The 24,677-nt window shown below is 34.5% G+C and overlaps 1 protein-coding gene across 3 annotated transcripts in view; it reads right to left on the reverse strand.

The window, feature by feature from the left end:
* Positions 1-24,677, reverse strand: part of SOS2 (SOS Ras/Rho guanine nucleotide exchange factor 2) — a 76,252-nt gene that overhangs the window by 1,887 nt on the left and 49,688 nt on the right. For 2 of the 3 annotated variants that reach the window (XM_059373153.1, XM_059373152.1), the window contains 10 exons: positions 24,291-24,394; positions 21,899-22,121; positions 18,314-18,433; positions 18,002-18,164; positions 14,494-14,611; positions 13,307-13,479; positions 10,028-10,144; positions 8,592-8,853; positions 8,009-8,050; positions 691-800 (listed from right to left, as the gene is read on the reverse strand). In XM_059373153.1, the coding sequence (XP_059229136.1) occupies positions 691-800; positions 8,009-8,050; positions 8,592-8,853; positions 10,028-10,144; positions 13,307-13,479; positions 14,494-14,611; positions 18,002-18,164; positions 18,314-18,433; positions 21,899-22,121; positions 24,291-24,394 (1,432 nt within the window). The remainder of the gene's footprint in view (positions 1-690; positions 801-8,008; positions 8,051-8,591; positions 8,854-10,027; positions 10,145-13,306; positions 13,480-14,493; positions 14,612-18,001; positions 18,165-18,313; positions 18,434-21,898; positions 22,122-24,290; positions 24,395-24,677) is intronic. The other variant, XM_059373154.1, reaches the window with a different exon arrangement.

The raw sequence follows: 24,677 nt of genomic DNA on the forward strand, positions 1-24,677 counted from the left end.
TTAATTTGGTGCCTAGTTTAATATTTTTATATATAAGATATTTTAATTGAAATCTTAGAACATAAAGCCTCAGGTTATCTTGCTTTATAGTCCTTTCAAAAATTTACACATTTTAACTATAATAGGCAAGTGAGTGAAAGGAATACATAGCTTTGTACACATTAAAGGACATGATGTCAAGGGAACTCAATGTTCAGCTTCTGCTTTCTGGCCATCTACTTCAACTTTCCCCAGTGAGGCTTACTGTGGTGGTTCTCAAAGTGTGATCCAGGGAACAGCAGCATCAGTACTAGTAGGGAACTTGCTTAAAAAATGCAGATTCCCTGGGTCCCACCCTAGATCTACTGAATGGGAACTCTACAAGCCTCCCAGGTAATTCTGATGCAGCCTAAAGTTTGCAGAGTACTGGTTTAAAGTTTGAAGAATGCTTTGAATACTAAAGTTTTTCTCTTTTCTACCAGAAAGGAAACTTATGAGTATTTGTGAATCTGCCCAGCCTCTTTTTAGAAAAAAATATTAACGAGAAATGAGCAGTTGAAGTATTTTTCAAGAAAAAAAAAAAGTGTTTAAAAATCATGAAGGGTAGTCAAATTATAATTGACAGACTATTATAAGAATAAGAATTATTTTAAAGATTCACAACTTGGAATAAGTTGAATTAGTTAAGGCAAACCTAAGTCTGTTGACTACCTTGGAATTTGAAGCATCATGATCAAACTTTTTTCGAGGAGGAAGAGGTGGAGGAATCAGTGGCTCTTCACTTAGTTTGTGTAAACTACCACATGAACTGAAGAAAGACTCTGAGGGTAAAAAAGATTAGTTTAACCACAATTCACAGTGCAAATCATAAGATTTTATTTCAATCTGTTATCACCTCTGCTATAGCAAATGTCAGACTGTACTGTAGTTAACTGTTGGTTTACCTAGACTCTCCACTGAACTGTAAGCTTTTTGAGGGCAGTGTGTATTTATTTTTGTATCCCTAGCACTAGCAGAGTGGTATTGCCTGGCATATGGCAGATATTATAGCTACATGAAAACATACAATTTAAATAAGATTCACAATGAGATTCTGTTTCCTGAAAAACCTTTTTAAATCTAAAACACACAAAGCAAACAAATATATATAAACTGTAGTAACTTCCAGAGAAAGATCATACATAATCAGAGACCCTGTGTTTTTTTTTTTTTTTTTTAAGATTTATTTGTCAGAGAGAGAGAGAGAGAGAGAGAGAGAGAGCACAGGCAGAGGCAGAGGGAGAAGCAGGCTCCCTGCCGAGCAAGGAGCTCGAGGTGGGACTTTATCCCAGGACGCTGGGATTATAACCTGAGCTGAAGGCAGCTGCTTAACCAACTGAGCCACCCAGGCTATAACCCATAGTTACGGACCAATTCTACTTGTTGACCAACACTTGTAATAAAAGCAGTAACCATGTCTTGTTTATCATTATATTAAGACTGGGTTCACAGAAACTAGTTGGGAAAGCTGATGAGTTTAATTTTAAACACATGGAGTATGAACTCCTTATGTGATATCTAAGTAAAAATGTCAATCTTATTACTCCTTGTGAAAGACTACTGTCCCGATCTTGTGCCTCTGCAGTTACTTCATGGGTCCTGTATGCCTATGGGATGTCAGCGGATGGTGTGTGGGTCTAGACTGAGCACTATCTGCTGTAGATATATTCCTTTTGCCTGACCAGCATCTTTTGCCCATTCAGAGCAAACTACTCTTGGTGACAGTGATTCTATCCCATGTGGCTTAATCAGCCAGTTTGGCCCAGTGCACCCCAACTCCAGTCAGACAAATACCAAGTGCTGGTGAGGATGTGAAGAAAGGGGAACCCTCATATAGTGTTTTTGGGAATGGAAATTGGGGCACCCACTGTGGAAAACAATATGGAGTTTCCTCAAAATATCAAAAATAGGAATACCATATGATCTTGTAATCCCACTACTTCAAGCACTGGTGAGAAAGGTCTAATTTTCATTCTTCTTCTTCTTCTTCTTTTTTTTTGGTCTAACCTACATTCTAAAAGGTCCTGGCTGCTATCCTGAAAACAGACTATGGGGAAGATGAGAAGTTACTAAAATAAACCAGGTAAGAAATATGGTGGCTTGGATCAAGGTGACGGCAGTAGAGATGGTGAGAAATAGATTCTGGATATATTTTGAGGGTAAACAAGATTTGGTGATGAATCACATTTGGGGTATGAGAAAAAGAGAGAAGTAAAAGAGAACTCTAATATTTTTAGCCTAAGCAATTGAATGCAGTTTAGAACTGGGATGAGGAGGCAGTGGGAAGAACAACTTTGGAGGGGATGAAGACAAGCGCAGTTTTGGAGAAGTTTGAGATTCCTGTTCAGTATCTAAATGGAGATGTCGAATAGGCCACTGAGTATATGGGTCAAAAGGTCAAGAGAGAGGTCCTAGGTAGAGAAAAAAGTTGGGGAATTATCATTATACAGGTAATATAAGATTCAATGGGTCAACCAAGTGAGTGAGAAGAGGTCCAGGGCCTGAATCTTGCTGACTTCCAATATTTATAGGTTGGGAATATGAAGAAAAATAAGCAAGAGAGACTAAGGAGCTGAAAGTATAGTTAGAAAAACCAAGAGTGGGATGAACAAACATGATCTTCATTTATGTGACTTCTTCCCCATATTGGTCTTTTATATAAATAAAGGCAGAGGCTTGGTCTTTTTTTTGTTTGCCACTGAATCTATAGTACCTACCAGGGTAGCTGGTACAAAGTAAGTATTCAATTTCCTATTTAATAAGACCAAAGGGTGTGAACATTTTTATGGTTTGACATGTTGTTTACAGATTCTTTCCAAAAGGGGTCATACTAATATATCAACTTACAGGAGATAAGTAATGTCTGAGAATAACTTTTAACATAGGCTTGCTCATACTTTGATGTGAATCGTGTATTCATGTCCATTGTTAATGGAGTCTTGCTGTTTCTCCCACTGTTATGTGAGCATTTTTCAAACATATTATGTTCTTTTTTTTCAGGATTTGTTTTAGAAGAGTAAGAATTTCATGCAATTATTCTCAACATTTTCATTAAATTTCAAAATGAAATTTTCCTTATCATATGGAAAATGTATTTAACTGCCATCCAAAATAATGTCTAGAACTCCTACTTCTAAAGTTGCTTGGTGTTATAGGTTGAACTGTGTCTCCCCAAAAGATACGCTGAAGTGCTAACCCCAGTACCTGTCAAGGTGACTTTACTTAGAAAGAAAGACTTTATTTAGAAAAAGTCTTTACAGATATATAATCATGTTAGGATGAAAATGGGCCCTAATCCAGTATGATAGAGGTCTTTAGAAGGAGAGAAGGCGGGACAAAGAAGCACGCAGAAGGAAGATGGTCATCTGACAACAGAGGTAGAGATTGAAATGATGCATCCATAAACCAAAGGAGGTCAAAGATTGTCAGGGAAGGCCAGAAGCTAGAAGAGGCAAAGAAAGATTCTCTCTTACATGTTGCAGAAGGAGCAAGTCCCTGCCAACACCTTGATTTGGGGCCTTAAAGCCTCCAGCTTTTCTAAACCACGCAGTCTGGAATACTTTGTTAGAGCAGCACTAGAAAAAAATAATATATATAGTAAAAACATTTCCACCATAGAACAACAAGGAAAATAAGAAACAAACTTCAGTTAAGCCAGGAAACACTGAACCCTGAAGCTTCAATACGAGAAGGTGAACTACAAATTATGTAAAGGAGACAAATGGAGAAGATGAAACCCAAATGTCTACAGTTAGTGATACTGACAAACATTTCTTAATGTGCCCCCACAGAATGAAAGGAGGGATCAGGAGTTAAAGGCACTTGGTATAATGGAAGACATGGGCATGAAAACAGAAGACTTGATTAAATCTTTATAAGGAGTAATTAAAACCCTGTGGGAGATTGGAAGTTTTATTTTCTGGTGAATCTAAACATCAGACTGGGGCCACTAGACTGTGCTGAAAACACAGATTTAAATACTAAATGTTCACACCACCCAGGCAGAAGATTCAAACAACTTTCTTTGGAAAAGTTAACAGTCCTATAAAAGAGGCCTCATAGATTCTGATATTTGGGGATTTCCTAAGTAAGAAACTTTTCATTATTCTATTACTCTAAAGTGAAACCTACATGCCAACAAGCTCTGCCCATGGATACAGCATTTCTTATCAGTTTATACTGCCTCACTCTAAAATATGGGAAGCTAAGGATACCAGACAAGAAAGGAAAAATTCTGATATGAAAGACAAGAGACAAAACTAATAGATGCAACTCAGAAAGGAAATAAAAACAGAAACAATTTTTTTTCAAAACCACTATTATATCCTATGGGAGATAAGACAGTGAATCCACGAAGCCAGAATAATAGGATGGTATAAAAATGGTATGAACAGAAGAAACTAGAAAGAATTTTTTGGAAATTCAAAATCATGATAGATGGAGGAAAAAAAAAAGAATTAGAAGAGGACGTGAGGAAATCTTGCAGAAAACAGAACAAGAAAATAAAGAGATGGACAAAAGACAAAACTGGAGGCTCAAACCAGGATATATGATATAGAAAAGGAACTCAAAAAGCAAGTCAGAGAATATGTTTGGGAGGAAATTATTAATAAAACAATATAAGGAACATTTTCTAGAAATCAAAGACATGAATCTCTTAATTTAAAGGGCTAAACAGGGTGCCTGGGTGGCTCAGTTGGTTAAGCGACTGCCTTTGGCTCAGGTCATGATCCTGGAATCCCGGGATCAAGTCCCACATTGGACTCCCTACTCAGCAGGGAGTCTGCTTCTCCCACTGAACTCTCTCCTCTCATGCTCTCTCTCTCTCTCAAATAAGTAAATAAAATCTTTAAAGGGCTAAATAAGTAGATAGAAAAGTGAAAGGAAAAAAATGACTCATACTAAAGCAGATAATTGCAAATATATAGATCATCAGTAATAAAGAGAAGATTCTGAAACTTTCTTGAATATACTATGGCAGAGACTTCTAACTATCCCTCAGTATATCTACCCTTTTCTTCCTTTTAATAATAGGATCCCTGTATTGTAGCAAGACAAAAGGCTGCCTAGCTACAGACAACATCTCTCAGCCTCCCTTGTAGCTGAAGTTTTGTCCAATGGAATGAGAGCAGGAGTAATGTGAGCAAGTCCCACATGATGTTTTTCTTCTTATTATTATTTTTTAAGATTTTCATTTATTTGAGGGGTGCCTGGGTGGCTCAGTGGGTTGAGCCTCTGCCTTCGGCTCGGGTCATAGTCCCAGGTCCTGGGATCGAGCCCCACATCGGGCTCTCTGCTCCACAGAGAGCCTGTTTACTCCTCTCTCTCTCTGCCTGTCTCTCTGCCCACTTGTGATCTCTGTCAAATAAATAAATAAATATTTTTTAAAAAATATTTTCATTTATTTGAGAAAAAGAGAGAGAGAGAGAGCAAGCACAAGCAGGGGGAGGGTCAGAGGGAGAAGGAGCAGCAACCTCCCCCCTGAGCAGGAAGCCTGACTTGGGACTTGACCCCAGACTGATATCATGACCTGCGTAGAAGACAGATGCCCAACCAGCTGAGCCACCAAGGTGTCCCGCAGATTTTTTCTAATAAAACCCATTGACCTTCACCTTCCTGCTGGCTGGAAAATGGTAACAAATGAAGCAGATGCTCAAAACTCAAGAGATAGAAGCCCCATTTTGAGATTCTTGAATTGCTCTGCTAGCTTGTGAAACAGAGGTGGCTACTTGCTCTGGCTATTGTGAGAAATAGAATTCTATTTCATTTAATGTTCTGTATTTTGGGGTCCCTTTGGTACAGCAAGTATACTCTAGTTTTAAAAAAGGAATTGAAACTACAAGGTCAGTGACAGAGGATTTCTGTTTTGTTCACTGCCATATTTCTTGTACCTAGAATACTGCCTGCACATATGAGACATTTAAAAACTATGCATGAACAATTTATGAGTGAATGACACTGGACTTCTAAACAGCAAGTATGAAAGCAAGAAGACCATAGGAAAATATCTTCAAAATTCTTAGTGAAAAGGATTTATAATTCTATACCCCATCAAACTATTAACAATTAAATACACTAAATACATTTTCAGAAATACAAAAGTTTTAAAACTTTTATATGTTTATCCTTTCTCACGTAGCTACTGGAGAATGTGCCTCTACCAAAATAAGGCAGATATCAAGAAAGGAGACAAGGAATACAAAAAAACAAGGATCCAAACACAGGAAAGAAGTGAAAGATTTCGGGGTGCCTGGGTGGCTCAGTGGGTTAATGCCTCTGCCTTCAGCTCAGGTCATGGTCCCAGGGTCCTGGGATCGAGTCCCGCATCAGGCTCTCTGCTCCGTGGGGAGCCTGCTTCCTCCTCTCTCTCTGCCTGCCTCTCTGCCTACTTGTGATCTCTGTCAAATAAATAAATAAATAATCTTAAAAAAAAAAAAAAGAAGTGAAAGATTTCTAGGATGACAACAAAAAAAGTTCTAGGATGACAGCTGGTTGAGAGGCCAAGAGAGCAACCAGTCTAAACTGGAGCAGAACCACAGGACACCAGGAAGGAAGTTTCCAAGTTAAACAGCAAAACAAAAATCCTGACAACTGTCCTGAGTGGTCGACCTTATGGAAAACTGCTGAGAAAGGGTGTGAGAAGACTGAGCAATAGATGTTTGAAAAACCAACCAACAAACAAAAACACCTAAGCATTAAAGACTTTCTCATAAAACAGAGCTGTACAAGAAAGGAAACATAATCATAGTATATGCTACCTGACTTAATAGTGAGTAGTATTTTCCCAAAATGTGACAAGTATATTAGGCAGAATAAAGGGCAGAATTCTCATCTACTGTAATAGCAAATCAGTAAAAACTGTCTAAAATTAATGATTCAAAAGAGAGAAAAGTACACAAACACCATTTAAAAATGTGTACGTGTCACTGGGGAACAAGAAAAGATGTGGGGAGACATGGGGTAGGGAACTGTTATCAATTTCATTTTCACTGTTTAGTACTATTAGCCTTTTAAACTGTATGCATATATCACTTTGATAAAAATTTAAATATTAAGATACAGAATTATAAACATTTAAAAGACTAACCTTACTTTTCTCATTTGACAGGAACTCTCATGTTACTACCTAAATTATATACACTTTAATGTGATAGAAGCAAAAGTCATCCAGATTGGGGGAATTATTCCTGAAGCTTCTCTGTACCTTTCTGGGTGGTGGTGGTGGTGGTGGTGATGGCTGTTGTTTTTAAAGATTTTACTTAATTATTTGAGAGAGTGAGAAAGCGCACAAGCCGGGGAGTGCGTTGACGGGGGAAGGGAGAGAAAGAAACAGAGACTCCTAGCTGAGCAGGGAGCCCAACACTTGGCTTGTTCCCAGGACCCCAAGATCATGATCTGAGCAGCAGAAGGCAGACGTTTAACAAACTGAGCTACCCAGGTGCCCCTGGGTTGTTTTAAACAAATGATTGCAGAAAGAATGGTGACAGCATTTATGTCATATATTATGAAATAAATGAGAATGGCAGAATAGTGTTTTACTAAAATAACTGCCTTAAGTAAGATCACGTGAAGAAACAAGTGATCAAGGGCTGTCTGGGAACCTGATAAACATTTAAGTATATAATCCACACGGGAAAATGAGTTGGGATGGGAAAGAGGAGAGGCAACTGATATGAAATCACTGTTGATTATGTGCCAATCTATATGCTGGGTGTGCGACATCGTTATCTCATTTGATCCTTAACAGGGTTGGAGATGCTAAGTAATTTGTTCAAGGTTACACAACCCCTAGATCATTGATAGGTTGTAAAATGATGAAAACTATAGTAAAGTTTACATAGTATTCAGTTGTAAGCAAGTAACACAATTTATTTATAAGAATTTCATTCATTTTTTAAAAAAATTTCAATGTTGCTAAAACCCAAATACTCATATACAGATTTAATCAACTTGATTAATTTCATTAGAATTGACTCAAATTCTTACTTACTTGAATGTGGCAAGAGGACTGGAGCAAAAATGCTATTGCTGCCTATTGGAATGAGAAAAATTAATTTGAAAAGAAAGGTGGTACGTAAGGTTTTACTTTTAAAATATTTTTGCATAAAATAACAAATGTAGTAACACAGAGAGTACAGAATTTTATCATTCTCTATTGACACGTTAGTTTTAAAAGAAATGAACACAGAATGCTACCTTTGTAGAGGGAATGTTTTTCCTTTCTTAGCATAAGTAGTTCCCTCTCTATCACAGTCTCTTTTTAAATTTCCTTCATGAAACGTATCTGCTTGTTTTCTTACTCTGTCGCTCCCTTTAGAACAATAATATGGGGCCCAATAGGTACTAAACAAATCTCTGTTTAATGAATACATTAGAAAATAAGATGCATAAATAATGCACAAATGATGCTTTTAATCCCTTGTGTTAATCATTATTTCCACATTTAAATGCCATTTTCCATACTAATATCTACATTTAATTAAAGGAATCTACAGTTTAATTAAAATGATGAGAAGAATTATCTGAAACATTAAGATTCCTTTTTTATCAAATGGTTTACATCAAATACATACCACAGGAACTATTGAGATCCACATCTAAAAACACACTAAGGTCTGAAGAAGCAGATACTGGTGGAGTAGAGGGTGTATTTGGAGAGGTTGGTGCTGACACAGTTGATTCAAGATCAGTTTCAGCAATCCGACTAAAGCTCATTTTACATGGTTCTCTTTCTAATGGTGTTGGATGACCTCGTAAAGTGCCTGAGGTAGAGCCATGTCGGCCTGTATTAGGCCGTATTCCAGGAGATTTTAAAGAGAAAGTTGATTTCCTAGGCTACAAAAAGCAAACATAACTACCATTACTAATTTGCATGGATTTCATTTTTATGGTTTAACACTACCTTATTAATTCTTAGCATACAGTTAAGAGAGTACAATAATCTCAATCTGCAAGCATGTCGGGGATTTGACTGGCTTAATACAAGTAAACACCTTTTCATACTGCAGAAATAAAATTCTTGAAAATCTGTGTGAAAACTTGTTCCTCCCCAAACTCTTGAACCTGAACTTCTTCAAATCACTGGTATCAATTTTACATACATTTACCGTGGACATAATATATACAACATATTACGTTAGGTACATCAAGGGGGAAAAAAAAGGCCTTTTTTTTTCTTCCTAATAGTAAATGACCAACCCCCACAATACTACTTTCAAGTTTTTGGAGAAAACTGCTATCATTGTCTCCCACCCTCCACTTCTGTACCTCTTTTTAAAATCTCACAGCGGTAACCAAATGAAAAAATATGGAACTCAGATTCAGATAACTTGAGGTAAAATCTCCAGGGTGCTAATATCTAGCTTTGCAGCCTTAAAAGAGTTATTTAACAACCCTCAGCCTCAGTTTTTGTTTGTAAAATGAGAGTAAGATCTATGTCATAAAATTGTTGTGGAGATGAGGTAACATCTTGCTGCTTGACTCGAAGTAGGTATTATAAGCGTTCGAATTCCTCCCACATCTTGCTTTCTGTTCAACTACTTAAAACTGGTCTTCCCCTACCACTGCAAACCCAAGAATAACTAGAAACTGTAGTAGCAAATTTTAGCATGAAGAACATTCCAGTGGTGACCATGGACTACGGTGCTCTAATGACAGTAGTCATGGTCAGTCAGGCTAAAAGAACCATGAGACACTTGCTTACTCCTTTTTCCAGGTCTTTTCATTTCCTGGTCATTTATAGCTCTCACTTTCTCACAACTTTCCACCTTATACTAGGAAGGCTTAAAAACAGATAAAGAAGTGCTATAAAGGATAAACCAGATTTAACCAAAAGGCTATAACATTGCCTCCCACAGTATATATTGCTTTAGAAATAGTATAGTACTGCAAAACAAAGGACTGAAAAATATCTATTCAAATAAATTAGAATTTTAATGATAATAGGTTACTAAACATTGAAGATAATATTGTTTTAAAAAATTTTTTCCCAAAAATGTAATGAACTTACAAATCGAGGTGGCTGTTTGCAATTTCGGGGTTCAATTTCTAGTGACTTGTTGAACAAATAATCTGTAAACTCCTTTTCAGAAGCACTTCCCATGGGGTTAAGGTTTTCAAAGAATCTCTGGAATTAGACAAATTTCCGTAAGTACATGTTTTAGATCTTATTAGAACATGTATTTCAGCAGCTTAAAACAAAACAAAAAAAAAATCAGTAAATTAAGAGATCATAATGTCTGAGAGTTCACAAGAATTGCTGATTCCAATATCTCTACTTTCAAATGAAGTTGTACACTTTCTACGGGAGTTGTATATTTTGTCTTCATTTTCTATTAAGGAGATGGACAGATTTTCATTTATTACCATCTTAATGGCTCAGTATCCCACAGTTAACATTTTTCCTACTCATTGTAACAAAGTAATTATCACCAGTAAGCTATCAAAAGTGTTTAGAACAGAATTATAGTTATAATTCACAATGAGACTTTTTTAAAAAAAGATTTTATTTTTAAGTAATCACGACACCCAATGTGGGGCTCGAACTTACAACCCTAAAATCAAAAGTCACATGCTCCATCAACTGAGCCAGCCACATGCTCCAGAATGACATTTTTTTTTTAAAGATTTTATTTATTTATTTGTCAGAGAGAAAGAGAGAGAGAGCACACAAGCAGGCAAAGAGGCAGGCAGAGGCTGAGAGAGAAGCAGGCTCCCTGCTGAGCAAGGAGCCTATGTGGGACTCAATCCCAAGACCCCAGGATCATTGAGCCGAAGGCAGCGGCTTAACCCACTGAGCCACCCAGGTGTTCCCAGAAAGACACTTTTTTTTTTTTTTTAAGATTTTAATTTATTTGACAGAGAGACAGATCACAAGTAGGCAGAGAGAGAGAGAGGGAAGCAGGCTCCCCGCTGAGCAGAGAGCCTGATGCGGGGCTCAATCCCACCCCCTCAGGATCATGACCTGAGCCGAAGACAGAGGTTTTAACCTACTGAGCCACCCAGGCGCCCACAGAATGACACTTTTGATAATCAGAAAAAAAAAACAGAGACAAGATGGATTAAGTTCTATTCAAAAGTGATTTCAAGAACAATTATAAATTTATTTGTGCTAACCTCTAGTAAAATAATCTTTCTGTCTTTATGGAAAAAAATTTTTTCTAACCTTATATTTGAGTTTTTAGATAGAAAATTCAGATGCTTTAGCAAAGAGTAAAAAGAAATATAAATAGTAATCTCATCAACCAGAGATCTATTAACATTTTACTCTTAGAATATTGTTCCAGTGTTATTATATATATATTATATATATATAATATCCAGTAATATTCCAGTGCATATGAATATATGCATATATATGTATCTTCATTTTCTGGGTTTATTTTGCAATACTGGAACCATAACAGTTATCTTTAACCTTTTTTTAGTTGATAACTCAGTATTTTTCCATGTGGTTTACTTATTTTATAAGTACAAACTTAAGCTCTATAGTCTTTAATCATATTATGTTCCAGAATTTATCTCACCAATCACCACATAGGCAGTTATCTATCCACAGCAATGCTTTCTAATTCTTTGTATTACAATATGAGTAATTATTATTAGCTCCTTGTGCATAAATTTTTCTGTACATTTATGATTATTTCCTCAGAAATATTTCTTAGAAGCAAATTACTGGATTTAACCTTATTTAACTTTGAAGTGGTTTAAGAAATATATATAAAAATAAGTACTGGGCTTTCACTTTAACAGTAGGCAAAATGAGTTTCATAATTTCTGACATAAAATTCTCCCACATTTCAGGCATTCTGCCAATGTCAAGAAAATTGAATTACTCCTTTTAACAGTATTGAAACAGCATGTTCTTATATTCAGATTAGCCAAATTAAATCATATGAACCAAACAGTAATTTAAAGACTTCTATAAAGTTATAATAGCAGTGTTCTTGCTTTTCTCATCCTTTGCTCTATTCTTTAATACTATTTATTAGTTTAGTTAACTATGGCTTGAAAAGTAAATGCCCCCACACTCCCATAAAGCATTATTTAATGCTTTGAATGATGGGAGAAGGTCTAGAACAGATCACAAAAACCTATTAGAAGTTACTGAGATATGAATGTTAGAAGTACTATTTCAAATATACCCAACTATAATTTAACATGATTTCTTGGGAAAATATATATTATAAACTTTAAGTTTCAAGAGTATATTTCTTTAGATCTATGAAATTCAATATCACAAAGGGCTGGCCCCATGATGAGGGAAGAGAATGAAATATGGGACCACCAGCAGCTTGTCACCATTTTTAGAGCTGTCTATATTTTCATAACAGTGTAGTTTAAGTCATTCTTTCTTAGGACTTTAGTGTATTTTGTTTTGAAGTAGGAACAAAGAATAGTTACCATCCCACAACTTCGGAAATTGGGAGTCATGGTGCCCATTTTCACTTAATATGCCTGACCTGCACACTAAGCCTGAAAGTTGAACACAATTTTTAATGTGACAGGTGAACTTTTTCTGATAGCTACTATGTACTGAATTTCAAATAAGTATAACAAAATAAAATTCACTTAACATAAACATAGTATCATAGTCTACTATGATTTAGAAGGTATCCCACATCTTACAGTACACAGAATCAGTGTTATAAACTAGTGATCAAAATAGATTATCAATTGATAGAATGTTAAAAAAATGATTTTTTGCTAAGCATATACATCTATACATATACACAAATACATATTATATAAAACCAACCTCTTTCCCTATTTAAACCCAGTATTTTTATGAAGCAATTAATTATTTAATGTTACATTGGTGCATATAAAATATGTAATATAGCTAACCAATGACAGTACTAGTAGTGGATTTTCTTTTTACTACATGGACATCAGAGAGTTTCATTCCAATTTGTCATTCATTTTTTGAAAGTATTACTTGACCAGTTGCACAAAGAAGCAATACTCTCACGAAAAAAGTCCCTAATAATATATATTTTTAAAGATTTTATTTTTAAAAAATCTCTACACCAACATGGGGCCCAAACTTACCACCCTGAGAATAAGAGTTATACATTCTACAGACTGGCACCCCCGTTCCTAGTAATATTCGTAACTGCAGACTGTTAGCACAGAATATCTAATATTTACCACTTCTATCTAGTGATAATTAACTTACTGTATTATTTTTATAGTAAAATAAGTAGCATAAGTGTGGTTATGATATTTCTAACAGATTGCAGAGAATTTAACATGTTCTCTTTTAAAGATAAGCAAAGAAAATATTTACCCTCATTTCTGGTTCTATCCGTAAACAGTAAGGTTGATTCTGATACTGCTGAATTTCTCCCGTAATTTCAGCTACTTTCCTCCTCTTACTGAAATTGATTAAATCTTTCCCTTTCTTTTTTAAAAAATCATTATTCCCTTCTTCAGTTTTCAGAATATTTGTTAAATATATTCCTAGTAAAAAAGAGTATTTGAAGAAAAGTTATAAAATCTGTTACTTAATCATTTGAAAAAAAAAAAACAACTGATCTAGTGAAGTTGAAAGACATTCTATAATCCAGCAATTTTACCCCTAAAATGTTGGTAAGTCTGATGGGCTTATTAATTAATTTTACATTAGGAATTTTTTAACATTTAAAGAATTTAAAATAAAAAGAAAATTATGGCTTAGGAAAGGCTTAATTTATTCCTTAGCCTAACAGCCTAAAATAAGAGCTGATTCATTCACAAAGTCTGTGTTAAATCTGCTTTAACCATTTTAATATTTGATTATAAATATTTAATATTTGATTATAAATATTTAATGCCAATGATCTTAACTAATGATCAATAGATTAATTATAAGCCAATTCTGGTGATAAGACTATAGATTTGTAAATTCTCTGTTTTCCCCAAGCCCATAATTTAGATAGAAAAATAATTATTCCTCACTCTGGGACAGGAAGAAAGGTTTTAGCTCCTTCTTCATATGTAATTATGGATTCACTTAAATCAGTGGCTCTCAACTGGGGGCAATTTTGTCCCTTAGGGAATACTTGGGATTGTCCGGAAATATTTTTGGTTAACACAACCAGTGGGGTGTGTGTCTGTGTACACAGGCATGCATGTTTGAATGTTCAAAATTCCTAAGTTGAAATACTAATGCCCAATGTGATAGTATTAGAAGGTGGGATGCTTCGGAGGTGCTTAAATACTGACGGTGGAGCCCTTATGAATGGAATCAGTACTCTTACAGAAAGACCCCACAGGGCTCCTTACAACAACTCTACAAAGATATAATTATCATAACCTCTGCTTTAAAGATAAAAAAACAGAGACTTCAAAGTTTTATTTATCAATATGAACAGTTAATAAAAGTAGATATGCTCAGATATAAAAATCAGAACCATCTGCCTTTAAAGGCTGGTCTCTTTTGGCTACAACAAACTACCTCAAAATATAAATATAAATCCATGTTCAGTAACTTACCAAAAAAAGGCACACAAGGTGGATTGATTGACTTAAGTTTTACTAGGTATTTTTTAAAGTGATCTTGACTTAATTCCACAGCATCATCCAAAATTCTCCTTTTTCTTTCCTGCAATGCCTTTAAAATATATAAATTGAGTATAACTTGTCTTTTTACAATTCAATCACATTTTATGAACACAGAGCTTGGAATTCTATACAATTTTGCAAATATGTGAAAAATAATTTTTTAAATTAAAGATGAGAAGTATTCCTTTCTGTACTTGCCTGAAATGATTTATCTATAAATATAAAACTTAAAAACTTCATTTTTTTCTAATATAAATTAGAGGAGTAAGAAATAAAAAATTCTTCCTCATGATCTTGTTAGTTATAATTCTGATTAGCCAGAATTTCAAATCATAGCTATAGGAGAAAAATATAATCCTAAAGCATTCAAATATATTTCCACTGAAAGGTCTTTTGAGGCTAAGGGTAAGGAGAAAGCTGTGGAAGGGAGAGAAAAATTGAACAAAAATTTAGTAAACCAAATAAGCAGAATCATTCCTTTTATATTTATTCTATTTTTTGTTCTAAATTAATTACTTTATTTTTAACCTAGTTAGGTGTTTACACACACACACACACACACACACACACACACACACACACACACATCCACAGCAAACAATGCACTGATAGAAAACTGTCTAATGTATTTCCTTTAATTTAAGGAAAAAGCAAAGGGGATTAAACCCTAACTTGTATTCAGTACTCTACAGAAGTCTTAACTAGCATGAACAAGAAAAATAAAGAAAATCAAAGAAAAACTGTCAGTATTCACAGAGGATATAATTATCTGTGGAAAAAAAAAACCAATAAATCTACAAATGGAGTGCTAATGAGAGCATTTAGCATTGTTGATTGATATAAAACCAATCAGCAAAGATCAACTGCATTTCTACATATCATCAATAAAGAAAACAAGATCTTTAAAAAAATTCTAATATAAATCTAACAAAAGAGGTATGAGCTCATCATCAAGAAAACCATAAAACTTTGTATTAAATTAATAAATAAAGGGAGAGACATACATGTTCGTGGTTTGGAAGACTCACTATAAAATTGTCAGTGCTCCACCAACTGAACCAAAGCAATTTATAGAACCAAAGCAATTCCTATCAAACTTTCAATAAATGTATGGAAGCAACTGGCTAGCCATATGGAACAAAACATGAAATTAAACTCCAACCTCACTCCATACATTTTTCAAAACTTATTTCCAGCTGGATTAAGGAATGAATGTGAAAGACAAAACATTAAGATAATAGAGAAAGACAATAAACAGCACAAATAACAGGACAAAATAAATTTGATTAGAGTAAGAACTTTTGTTCATCAAAAGATAGAAAAAAAAGATGAAAAGAGAAGCTTCAATCTGGGAAGAGATATTTACAGTACATATAACTGACAAAGGATTAAAATCCACTATATAAGAGAACTCACAGAGATTCATAAGAAAAACTCAACAATGCAAAAAAAAAAAAAACAAAAAAATTTCTATAAGAAGAAATATAAAAAACCAATAAACATTTAAAAACAGGTTCAAGCTCATTATAAATCAGGGGTTTATAAACCAAAACGACAAGATTGGAAAATGATAAGAACTGACAATTTCAAGTACTGGTGAGAAGGTAAAATAACTAGAACTCATACATTTCTGGTGGGAGTATAAACTGGTACAATTATTTGGGAAAACAATCTAGCATTATCTAGTAAAGCTGCAGATACCCATAACCTATTATCTAGTAGTTCTACTTCTAGGTAAATGACTTAGAGAAATTTGTGCACTAGGATATATGTAGAAAATGTTCATGGTACTATTACTGATAATAATCCTACACTGGAAACAGTCTAAATGGCCATTAACTAGTAAATAAATAAATAAATTTTGGTAAGTTTATTCTTATAATATGATACAGCTCTGAAAAAAAAATGAATGATAGCAGTAAGAAGCAAACTGGATGAATTTTAGGAAGATAATATAATATAATATAATAATATAATATAATATATTACATATATTTATATGTAATGAAGAAACACGCAAAATGAAATAGTACATTGTTTAGAGATACAAATAAGTAAAACTACAGAAAAAAAGTTGAATAATAAGGACAAAATTCAGAATTATAGTTGAAGGGGTGAGGATGGAGATGGAATGGGGAGGTGTTCTTAAACCAGGTATACAGGTGTTCTTTGTATTTTTATTCTTTTTGCCTTATACATATTTTATAAATACTGTTGTATACCCAGTATTTTAAAAAACTAAAACTTAACCTTTTAAAATAAATATACTACTTTAGAGTTTTCAAAATCTATTAAACAGATTAATATTTAGCAATATTCAACTGTTAATATCCTTCATATATAAAAAGTTCACACAAAGCAATAATATGCAAACACTCAAATAGAAAAATACATATATGAAAGCAGCTTGCCTTTCTAATCATAAAGAAGCAATGTTAAAAAAAAGTATTATCTTCTCAATGCTCATGCAATTTTAGTAACATGTTTAGGGTTTGTTCTGTTTTTATGTTACATAAAAAAGAGATCATATTATATTCATTATTCTGAAGTTCTTTTATGGCTTTTCCCCTAAAAATCATAAATATTATTTTAAGACATACATATAGATCCTATTCACTTTTTTTCTATAGCTGAACAATATTCTACACTACAGGTATAAAACAACATATTTAGTCATTCTATTTAGGGACATACTGGTTGCTTCTAGTTTTCTGCTACTCCAATTAATACTGCAGAAACAACATCTTTGAACATTAACTTTATAATCTGGCACTTTTATTTCTGGGCCCAAGAGTATGTGTATTTTAATTTTAACATATACTTTCTGTATCTTTTGAATTTTCTATAACAAACACTAAACATATACTATTGTATAATTTTAAAAATTTTCATTTTAGAAAGACTTCTCTCCATGTTACTCCTTCTTTTGACTATATGTTGATTAATTTCTACATTTATATTTAAAATATCATTTATTTCAAACAATCAGTGTGCCCCTGGAAAAATCCAATTGAAACTTCGTAACATTTAGGTAAACATTTTTTTTTTAAAGATTTTATTTATTTATTTGACAGAGATCACAAGTAGGCAGAGAGGCAGGCAGAGAGTGAGGAGGAAGCAGGCTACCTGCCGAGCAGAGAGACCGACAGGGGTGGGAGAGGGGGCTCGATCCCAGGACCCTGAGATCATGACCTGAGCAGAAGGCAGAGGCTTTAACCCACTGAGCCACCCAGGTGCCCCCTAGGTAAACATATTAAACAGAGTCACAAGTCCCACATTCTTTGATGGATTCCAGATATACTAGTATATTGATATATTTAAGGGAATAAGATGATTTGTAAAGGATTTACTGAAAAAGATTGGTTGGTAGAAGCAATTTATTTTATCATCAATTGTATCTCTCCCCCAAAAAGATGAAATACTTAAGCCTAAAACTTACCTCAAAAGTATGGTCTAGTCTGTATACTGACACTGAATTCACTGCACTGACTATCTCCAATACACCATTGAAATTATTCAAATCTTGAAAAACCTGAAGAATTTCTATAATTCTACTTAGTATTGCCACCCGTTCCTCAAAATTTTCTGCTTCCACAATGCACCTAGACAAAAACAAAAAAGCATGGCTTAATAAGCAATTTCCTCACCTCACGTAGAAAAGAATACATATATTTTTAGCAAGAATTTAAGCTTATAGATGACTTAATATTATAGCTGTAAAAAGTAATAAGGCAGAAAAATAAACACTTACTTTTCAAACCATAGAGTGAGATTTGTGGTATGGCGAATCATTTTTAATAAATTTGGAGAATTTATTTCTTTATCTTCTTTGGTCCATACACTCCCTACTAGTTCAGAAGGTTGGACTTTCCTGTGGAATAAAAAAATCATGCAACTTAACCTACAAAGGATTAGTATCAAAATTATTTAAAGATCTTTAAATACTCAGTAAAATAAAGACAACACAAAAGATAAATGGAGGAACACATGAACAGGTTTAATTCACAGAGGACTGGACCCAAATAGTCACATAAACACACAAAAAAATTTTGTCTCTTATTCAGGGAAAAGAACATTAAACCACAATGAAATCCCATTTTACTCCTGTCTAACAGAAGTCTAATAGTACCAAATGGGTAAAGATGTGTAGAATCTCTCCTACACTGATATCCAAGTAAAAACTGAAACAACCACTTTGTAAAGTAATTAAGCAATATCTCATAAAACTGAAGATATACAAACTAGATCACCCCAAAAGTCTATCTAGATATATACTTAAGCTATACCAGGTTATAAGAAAATATTTGTAAGAATACTCAGTGAAGCAGTCATTATTTGCAAGACTGAAAAATCACAAATAACCTAGGCTGGATAAATTATGGAACATTCATTTAATGGAATACCACAGTAATTAAAATAAGCAAACCAGGGGCACCTGGGTGGCTCAGTGGGTTAAACCTCTGCCTTCAGCTCAGGTCATGATCCCAGGGTCCTGGGATCAAGCCACATCAGGCTCCCTACTCAGCAGGGAGCCTGGTTCCCCCCTCTCTCTGTCTGCCACTCTGCCTACCTGTGCTCTGTCAAAAAAATAAATAAAATCTTAAAAAAAAAAAAAAAAAAAGCAAACCAGAGCTATATTCATCAACTTAAATGCCAGAACAATGTAAGTTCATCAACTTAAATGCCAGAACAATGTAAGTGCAAAACATGCTGTAGAATGACACATAAGTATAAACTATCTTAAAACCTGCAAAACAATGCTATATATTGTTTATCAATATTATATGTGTATAAGTTATAAAGACATACATAGGAATAATAAACATCAAATACAGGAGAGTGGTTATTGGGAGAAAGAAGAACAGAATTGGGAAAAATTAGTTGAAGGATTTCAATTGTTATCTGTAAGGCTTTTGCTGTTGATGGGACCTCATTATATAATTTTCTACATTTTTTTAAATGGCTGAATTATTCAGTAAGAAATCTGACAGAGGAGCAAGTTAAATTACTGTATACAGTAAGCCAGGATTACATAATTTAAAAAATTGGCCAGTATCCTATGGTCTTGACTATTAATTAAAAAAAAAAGTTTTTAATCGGTAGATTTAAATACAAAAGGGACCTTGTTAACAGTTTTAAAAGTAAGTTTTCTTGGGCTGTTCTACAGTTAAATCAGAAATTCAGGGGCGCCTGGGTGGCTCAGTTGTTAGAGGAGTCTGCCTGCCTTCGGCTCGGGTCGTGATCTGCTCACGTCCTGGGATCGAGCTCCGCATCAGGCTCTCTGCTCAGTGGGAAGCCTGCTTCTCCCTCTCCCACTCCCTCTGCTTGTGTTCCCTCTCTCACTGTGTATCTCTCTGTCAAATAAATAAAATCTTTAAAAAAAAAAAAAAGAAATTCAGTTTACAGTGTCAATGTTCCTCTTCTTCCATAATATACATCTCACTTAACAAAGGTATTTTCTATGTGCTGAAAGCAGGTCCACATTGACTTAAGTGGTTTCTTTTTCTGATATCCACTCCTTTAACAGTCACTCAATGAGGAAAAATGTGATTCAGTACTATTTTTTTTTTAACTCAAGTAGCAAGTCCCTTCATTCCTACCTTTCACAAATTCCACAATATAAACAAAAACCAACTGAACTCCAAATTACCTAAAATACAACATGACACTCTGAATTAGGTGTTCACAACTGCTGACATGTGTGCTCAATTCTGAATGGCACAGCCAAGGCAAACAAGAGGCCCAATTCTAAAGAATGGCAAATTTTTTATCTCTGCTACCTTCCTATATTTCCATTAGCACTAAACTTTGTATATTCTTACTTTTCCCCTTAAAAAAAATGGCTGCCAATCAAGATAACTTCTTAAAGGTATTTGTATTGTAGAAAGGGCTCCTGAATGCAGAAAATTTTTTGATGAAATGACAATGGTGAGAAGTCATTTTTTGACAGGGTGGGGAGAGGTGGCTGTTACCTGCAAGGGTAGTGGTTTAAAAAAAGGTGACAGAGGACAAAGCTGATAAAGCAAGCTGAAAGGATAGAGGACTGCAGTTAGAAAGAAATGAGAGATGCTTGAATTAGTAATTTTGAAATAAGAACGATTTGGAGTGATAACAAGATTTGAAATATAACCTTAAGAGGTGTCAGATTTGGAGTGCAGAATGACATTGGAAGTCATGAAACCATGCAACTATAAAGGTTAGGTTGGGAATAGGTAATCTGCATGGATACAAGGTAATGGCAGGAAATGTTTTATAAGAAAAGACAGACGATGGGATACAGATAAAAGTAAATAGTCAAGCACATTTCTTTCTTTCTTAAAGATTTTATTTATCTGGGGCACCTGGGTTGCTCAGTTATTAAGCATCTGCCTTCAGCTCAGGTCATGATCCCAGGGTCCTGGGATTGGCCTCGAAACGGGCTTCCTGCACGGCGGGAGGCCTGCTTCTCCCTCTCCCACTCCCCCTGCTTCTGTTCCCTCTCTTGCTATGTCTCTCTCTGTCAAATAAATAGATAAAATCTTAAAAAAAAAAAAAAAAGATTTTATTTATTTATTTGAGAGAGAGAGAGAGAGTGCACAGAGGCAGGGGAGGGGGAAGCAGACTCCTGACTGAGCAGGGAGCCCAACAAGGGACTCAATTCCAGGACCCCGGGATCACAACCCGAGCTGAAAGCAGATACCAAACTGAGCCGCCCTGCACCCCTAGCCAAGCACATTTCAATCTAATGAGTCTCATAAATGAAAGAAAAGTTCAGAAGTTTTAAGTATGATTTATCATCACACTACTTCAGAAATAAATTTTCTTTGAAGTTACTTTGACTTCAAATAGCTGAAGTACTTAAGACTTCTTTAAAAAAAATAAAGAAATCTTCATTTTTTCTAAGAATTTTGTTATTCATTTGCCTAGCAAACCTAACCCAGTCAAGCTCCAAATTAAATTTTTGATTACTCAGAATCTGAAAAAAAAAATAAAGAAAGCCTGTCTCTCTCAATATTCTATTTACTCAGCTACCTTCAAGAGCCTACAATCCAAACTAAAACAATCTGAGGAAGTATTAGGAGGAAGACCTGGGTGATTGCCTAAAAGGTAGCATTAGTGTCTATCACTCACCATGTGAAAGACTGCTAGTACCTATCTTAGGCCTAAATAGCAATATAAGACTTTTTCCTGTAGGACAGATTATAGTTAAAAACGGTGCTATGAGCTTTCCTCCAAGCCCACAAGAATAAATGAGGCACTTTAAAGTATTCATAAATAATTTGCAAAATGTTCTGAAAACAGAGGTATGGTTTAAGATTCTTGAAAACAGAGCAGCAAATAAATATTAACTGTCTACCTATAGAGATCAGATTCCAAAAGTGTCAGTTGACGTGCAATTTCTATTGGATGAAGTGTCATGAGATCAAAGGTTTCAAACTGTCCTGGTCGGCTGATATGCCATTCAATTGGTGGAGGTGGACTTTCAAAGGTAATATTATGGCTTATTCCATTTGCCTGAGCTTGTTTCTTTCTCTTGATGATCTTAGCAATTGACTCTACCCATTTCTTCATAGCTTTCCCTAGAAAAGAACACAAACAAAAATACCTTTTACTTGACAGACGTAACTGCAAATCTTTGTATAATCTTTCATCTTTACCCAGCTTCAACAATTACCAACTTATGGCAAATTTTTGCTTCACTTAATGTCACTCATGCCCTCCTTCCATTCCCTATGTTATTTTGAAAGAAATAACATAGGGAGCTTGGCTGGCTCAGTCAGAAGAGCATGTGACTCCTGATCTTGGATTTGTGAGTTTGAGCCCCATGTTTAGGCTACTAGAGAGGACTTAAAATAAATAAACCTGAAATAAATATGTCATTTCATTCATATTTAAGTATGTATCTAAAAATTAAAGACTTTTTAAAATGACAAAACCATTATCATATATAAAAATGACAGTAAATTCTTAAAAATCATCAAATATCTAATTAGTGTTCAGATTTCCCTGATTCTCTCATAAATGTTTTCTAATAGTTGGCCTGTCTGAAATAGGGTCTGAACGAGTTCTACAAATTGCAGTCAATGTCTCAAGTCTCCTTTAATCTATAGGCTCTCCTTTTCTCTCTTATTTTTCCTTGCAATTTACTCATTAAAATTGAATCATTCGCCTTGTGGTATTCCCCAAGTCTGAATTTTTCCAATACTATTCCTGTAGTGTCATTTGCATTGCTTCTCTGTCCGGTTTTTTCTGTATATCAGACACATACAGACGTGATCTGATTCAGGATCAATTTTTTGACATGAATACTTGTAAATATTTCTAACAGCAGCCATATAATGTCCAGTTACATCTTTGTAATATTACTAGGAGGCTGAAAAATAGTTATATTCTAATTCTATCATTCCTTTTTCATTTATTAGTTAAAATACATTTATAATAAGAAACTTTCCCTCAGGGCGCCTGATGGCTCAGTTGGTTAAGCAGCCAACTCTTGATTTCAGCCCAGGTCATGATCTCAGGGTCCTGGGATGGAGCCCTACCTAGGGCTCCGCATTGAGTGGGGAGTCTCCTTTAGGATTCTCTCTCTGCCCTTCCTCCCTGCATGTGCTCTCTCTTAAATAAGTAAGTCTAAAAAGAAAAAAAAAGAAAGAATGAATGAAACTACTTGGTTATGCTGTGGTATAACTTATTTAAGAAAGACCTCTAGACATTAACATAACCATTTACTTGCTTTATCCTAATACATATTTGTATTTTAGAAATTACTTAGATCATATATAGTCCAGCATCTTCATTAAGAATATAAAACAAAAAATTTATTTGTTACCATAAACAATTTCAAGGCAAACATGATAAAAATGTATCTTAAACATCTCAAAGTTGAAGCAAAGGAACCAAATACTCTATTTTAAGTAAAATTCCCCTTAAGTAAGAGCAAGCAGATGAGATAAGTTAGGCTTGAAGTATTCTTACTTAATGCCTTATCCTGTCAGATAAATGTTCTTGATTCAATAATATACACTTGTTTAAATGTTCATGGCCGAGAGTTTCATTTCATGGGCTGTGTGCTAAAATTTTAGGTAAGAAACTCTTACTTTTCAGGTGCTAAAAATATACCAAAAACTTCTGCAAGAGAGGTAAATATTATTTTTAAAGATTTTATTTATTTATTTATTTAGAGGGAGATAAATAGCACGAGCAGGGGAAGGGGCAGAGGGAGAGGGAAAGAGAATCTCAAGCAGACTCTGTGCTGAGCTGATCAAGCCTGATGCCGGCCAGTTCTCACAACTCTGAAATCATGACCTGAGTGAGCCAAAACCAAGAGTCAGATTCTTAACCAACAGAGTCACACAGGTGCCCTAAAGTAAATGTTATTTTTCAAAGTTGTTAACCATTCAAAACTAAAGAGAAGGATTAAGGAGAATAAGAAAACAGGTAATACTGCACATATATTAAAATAGTTGAAAGAATGGCCACCTTGAGATGAGATAAAATTTTAAATGTATTAAGATTATTAAAGAAGACTGATGACTTCTTTTAAAAAAAGATTCTACTAAAAACTTGGAAAGGCAAGGTTCTAAGACGTCAGGTGGTTCTAACATACGTGAGCTCCTTTGAGTCTATAAATCATACCAAATGTTATTTTAGTTGTTTAAAAATAACAGCTTAGCTTCTTAAAAGTCACATAAATTTAAAACTAAGCTGATGTGCAACATAAGATTCAATCAAACCTTTAAATAATATACCTCTTACACTTGAAATGAAGGATTCCAGTCTTTCAAGCAATTCCAAATCTCTTTCAAAGTCATAAAAATGGTGTTCAACCCAGTGTCGAAACACATTTAAGATCCTGAAAAAATGTAAAGAAACACAATTTAGTGAGACGTAAGCCTTCAATTATACTTCTTTCATTTCTCTAATACCATGGTAACAACTTTATATATAAGGGCCAATATAACACTCGGTCTCTAATTTGTATTTAATTAAAACCTAAGCACTTCAATGATGTAAAACAGGTCTTCGGATTAATTTATTGTTTTAAAATTATATTTTAGGGGTGCCTGGGTGGCTCAGTTGGTTAAGCGTCTGACTCCTGATTTCAGCTCAGGTCATGATCTCAGGATCCTGGGATC

The sequence above is a fragment of the Mustela nigripes genome, chromosome 13, assembly GCF_022355385.1.
Source record: "Mustela nigripes isolate SB6536 chromosome 13, MUSNIG.SB6536, whole genome shotgun sequence".
Lineage (NCBI taxonomy): Eukaryota > Metazoa > Chordata > Mammalia > Carnivora > Mustelidae > Mustela > Mustela nigripes.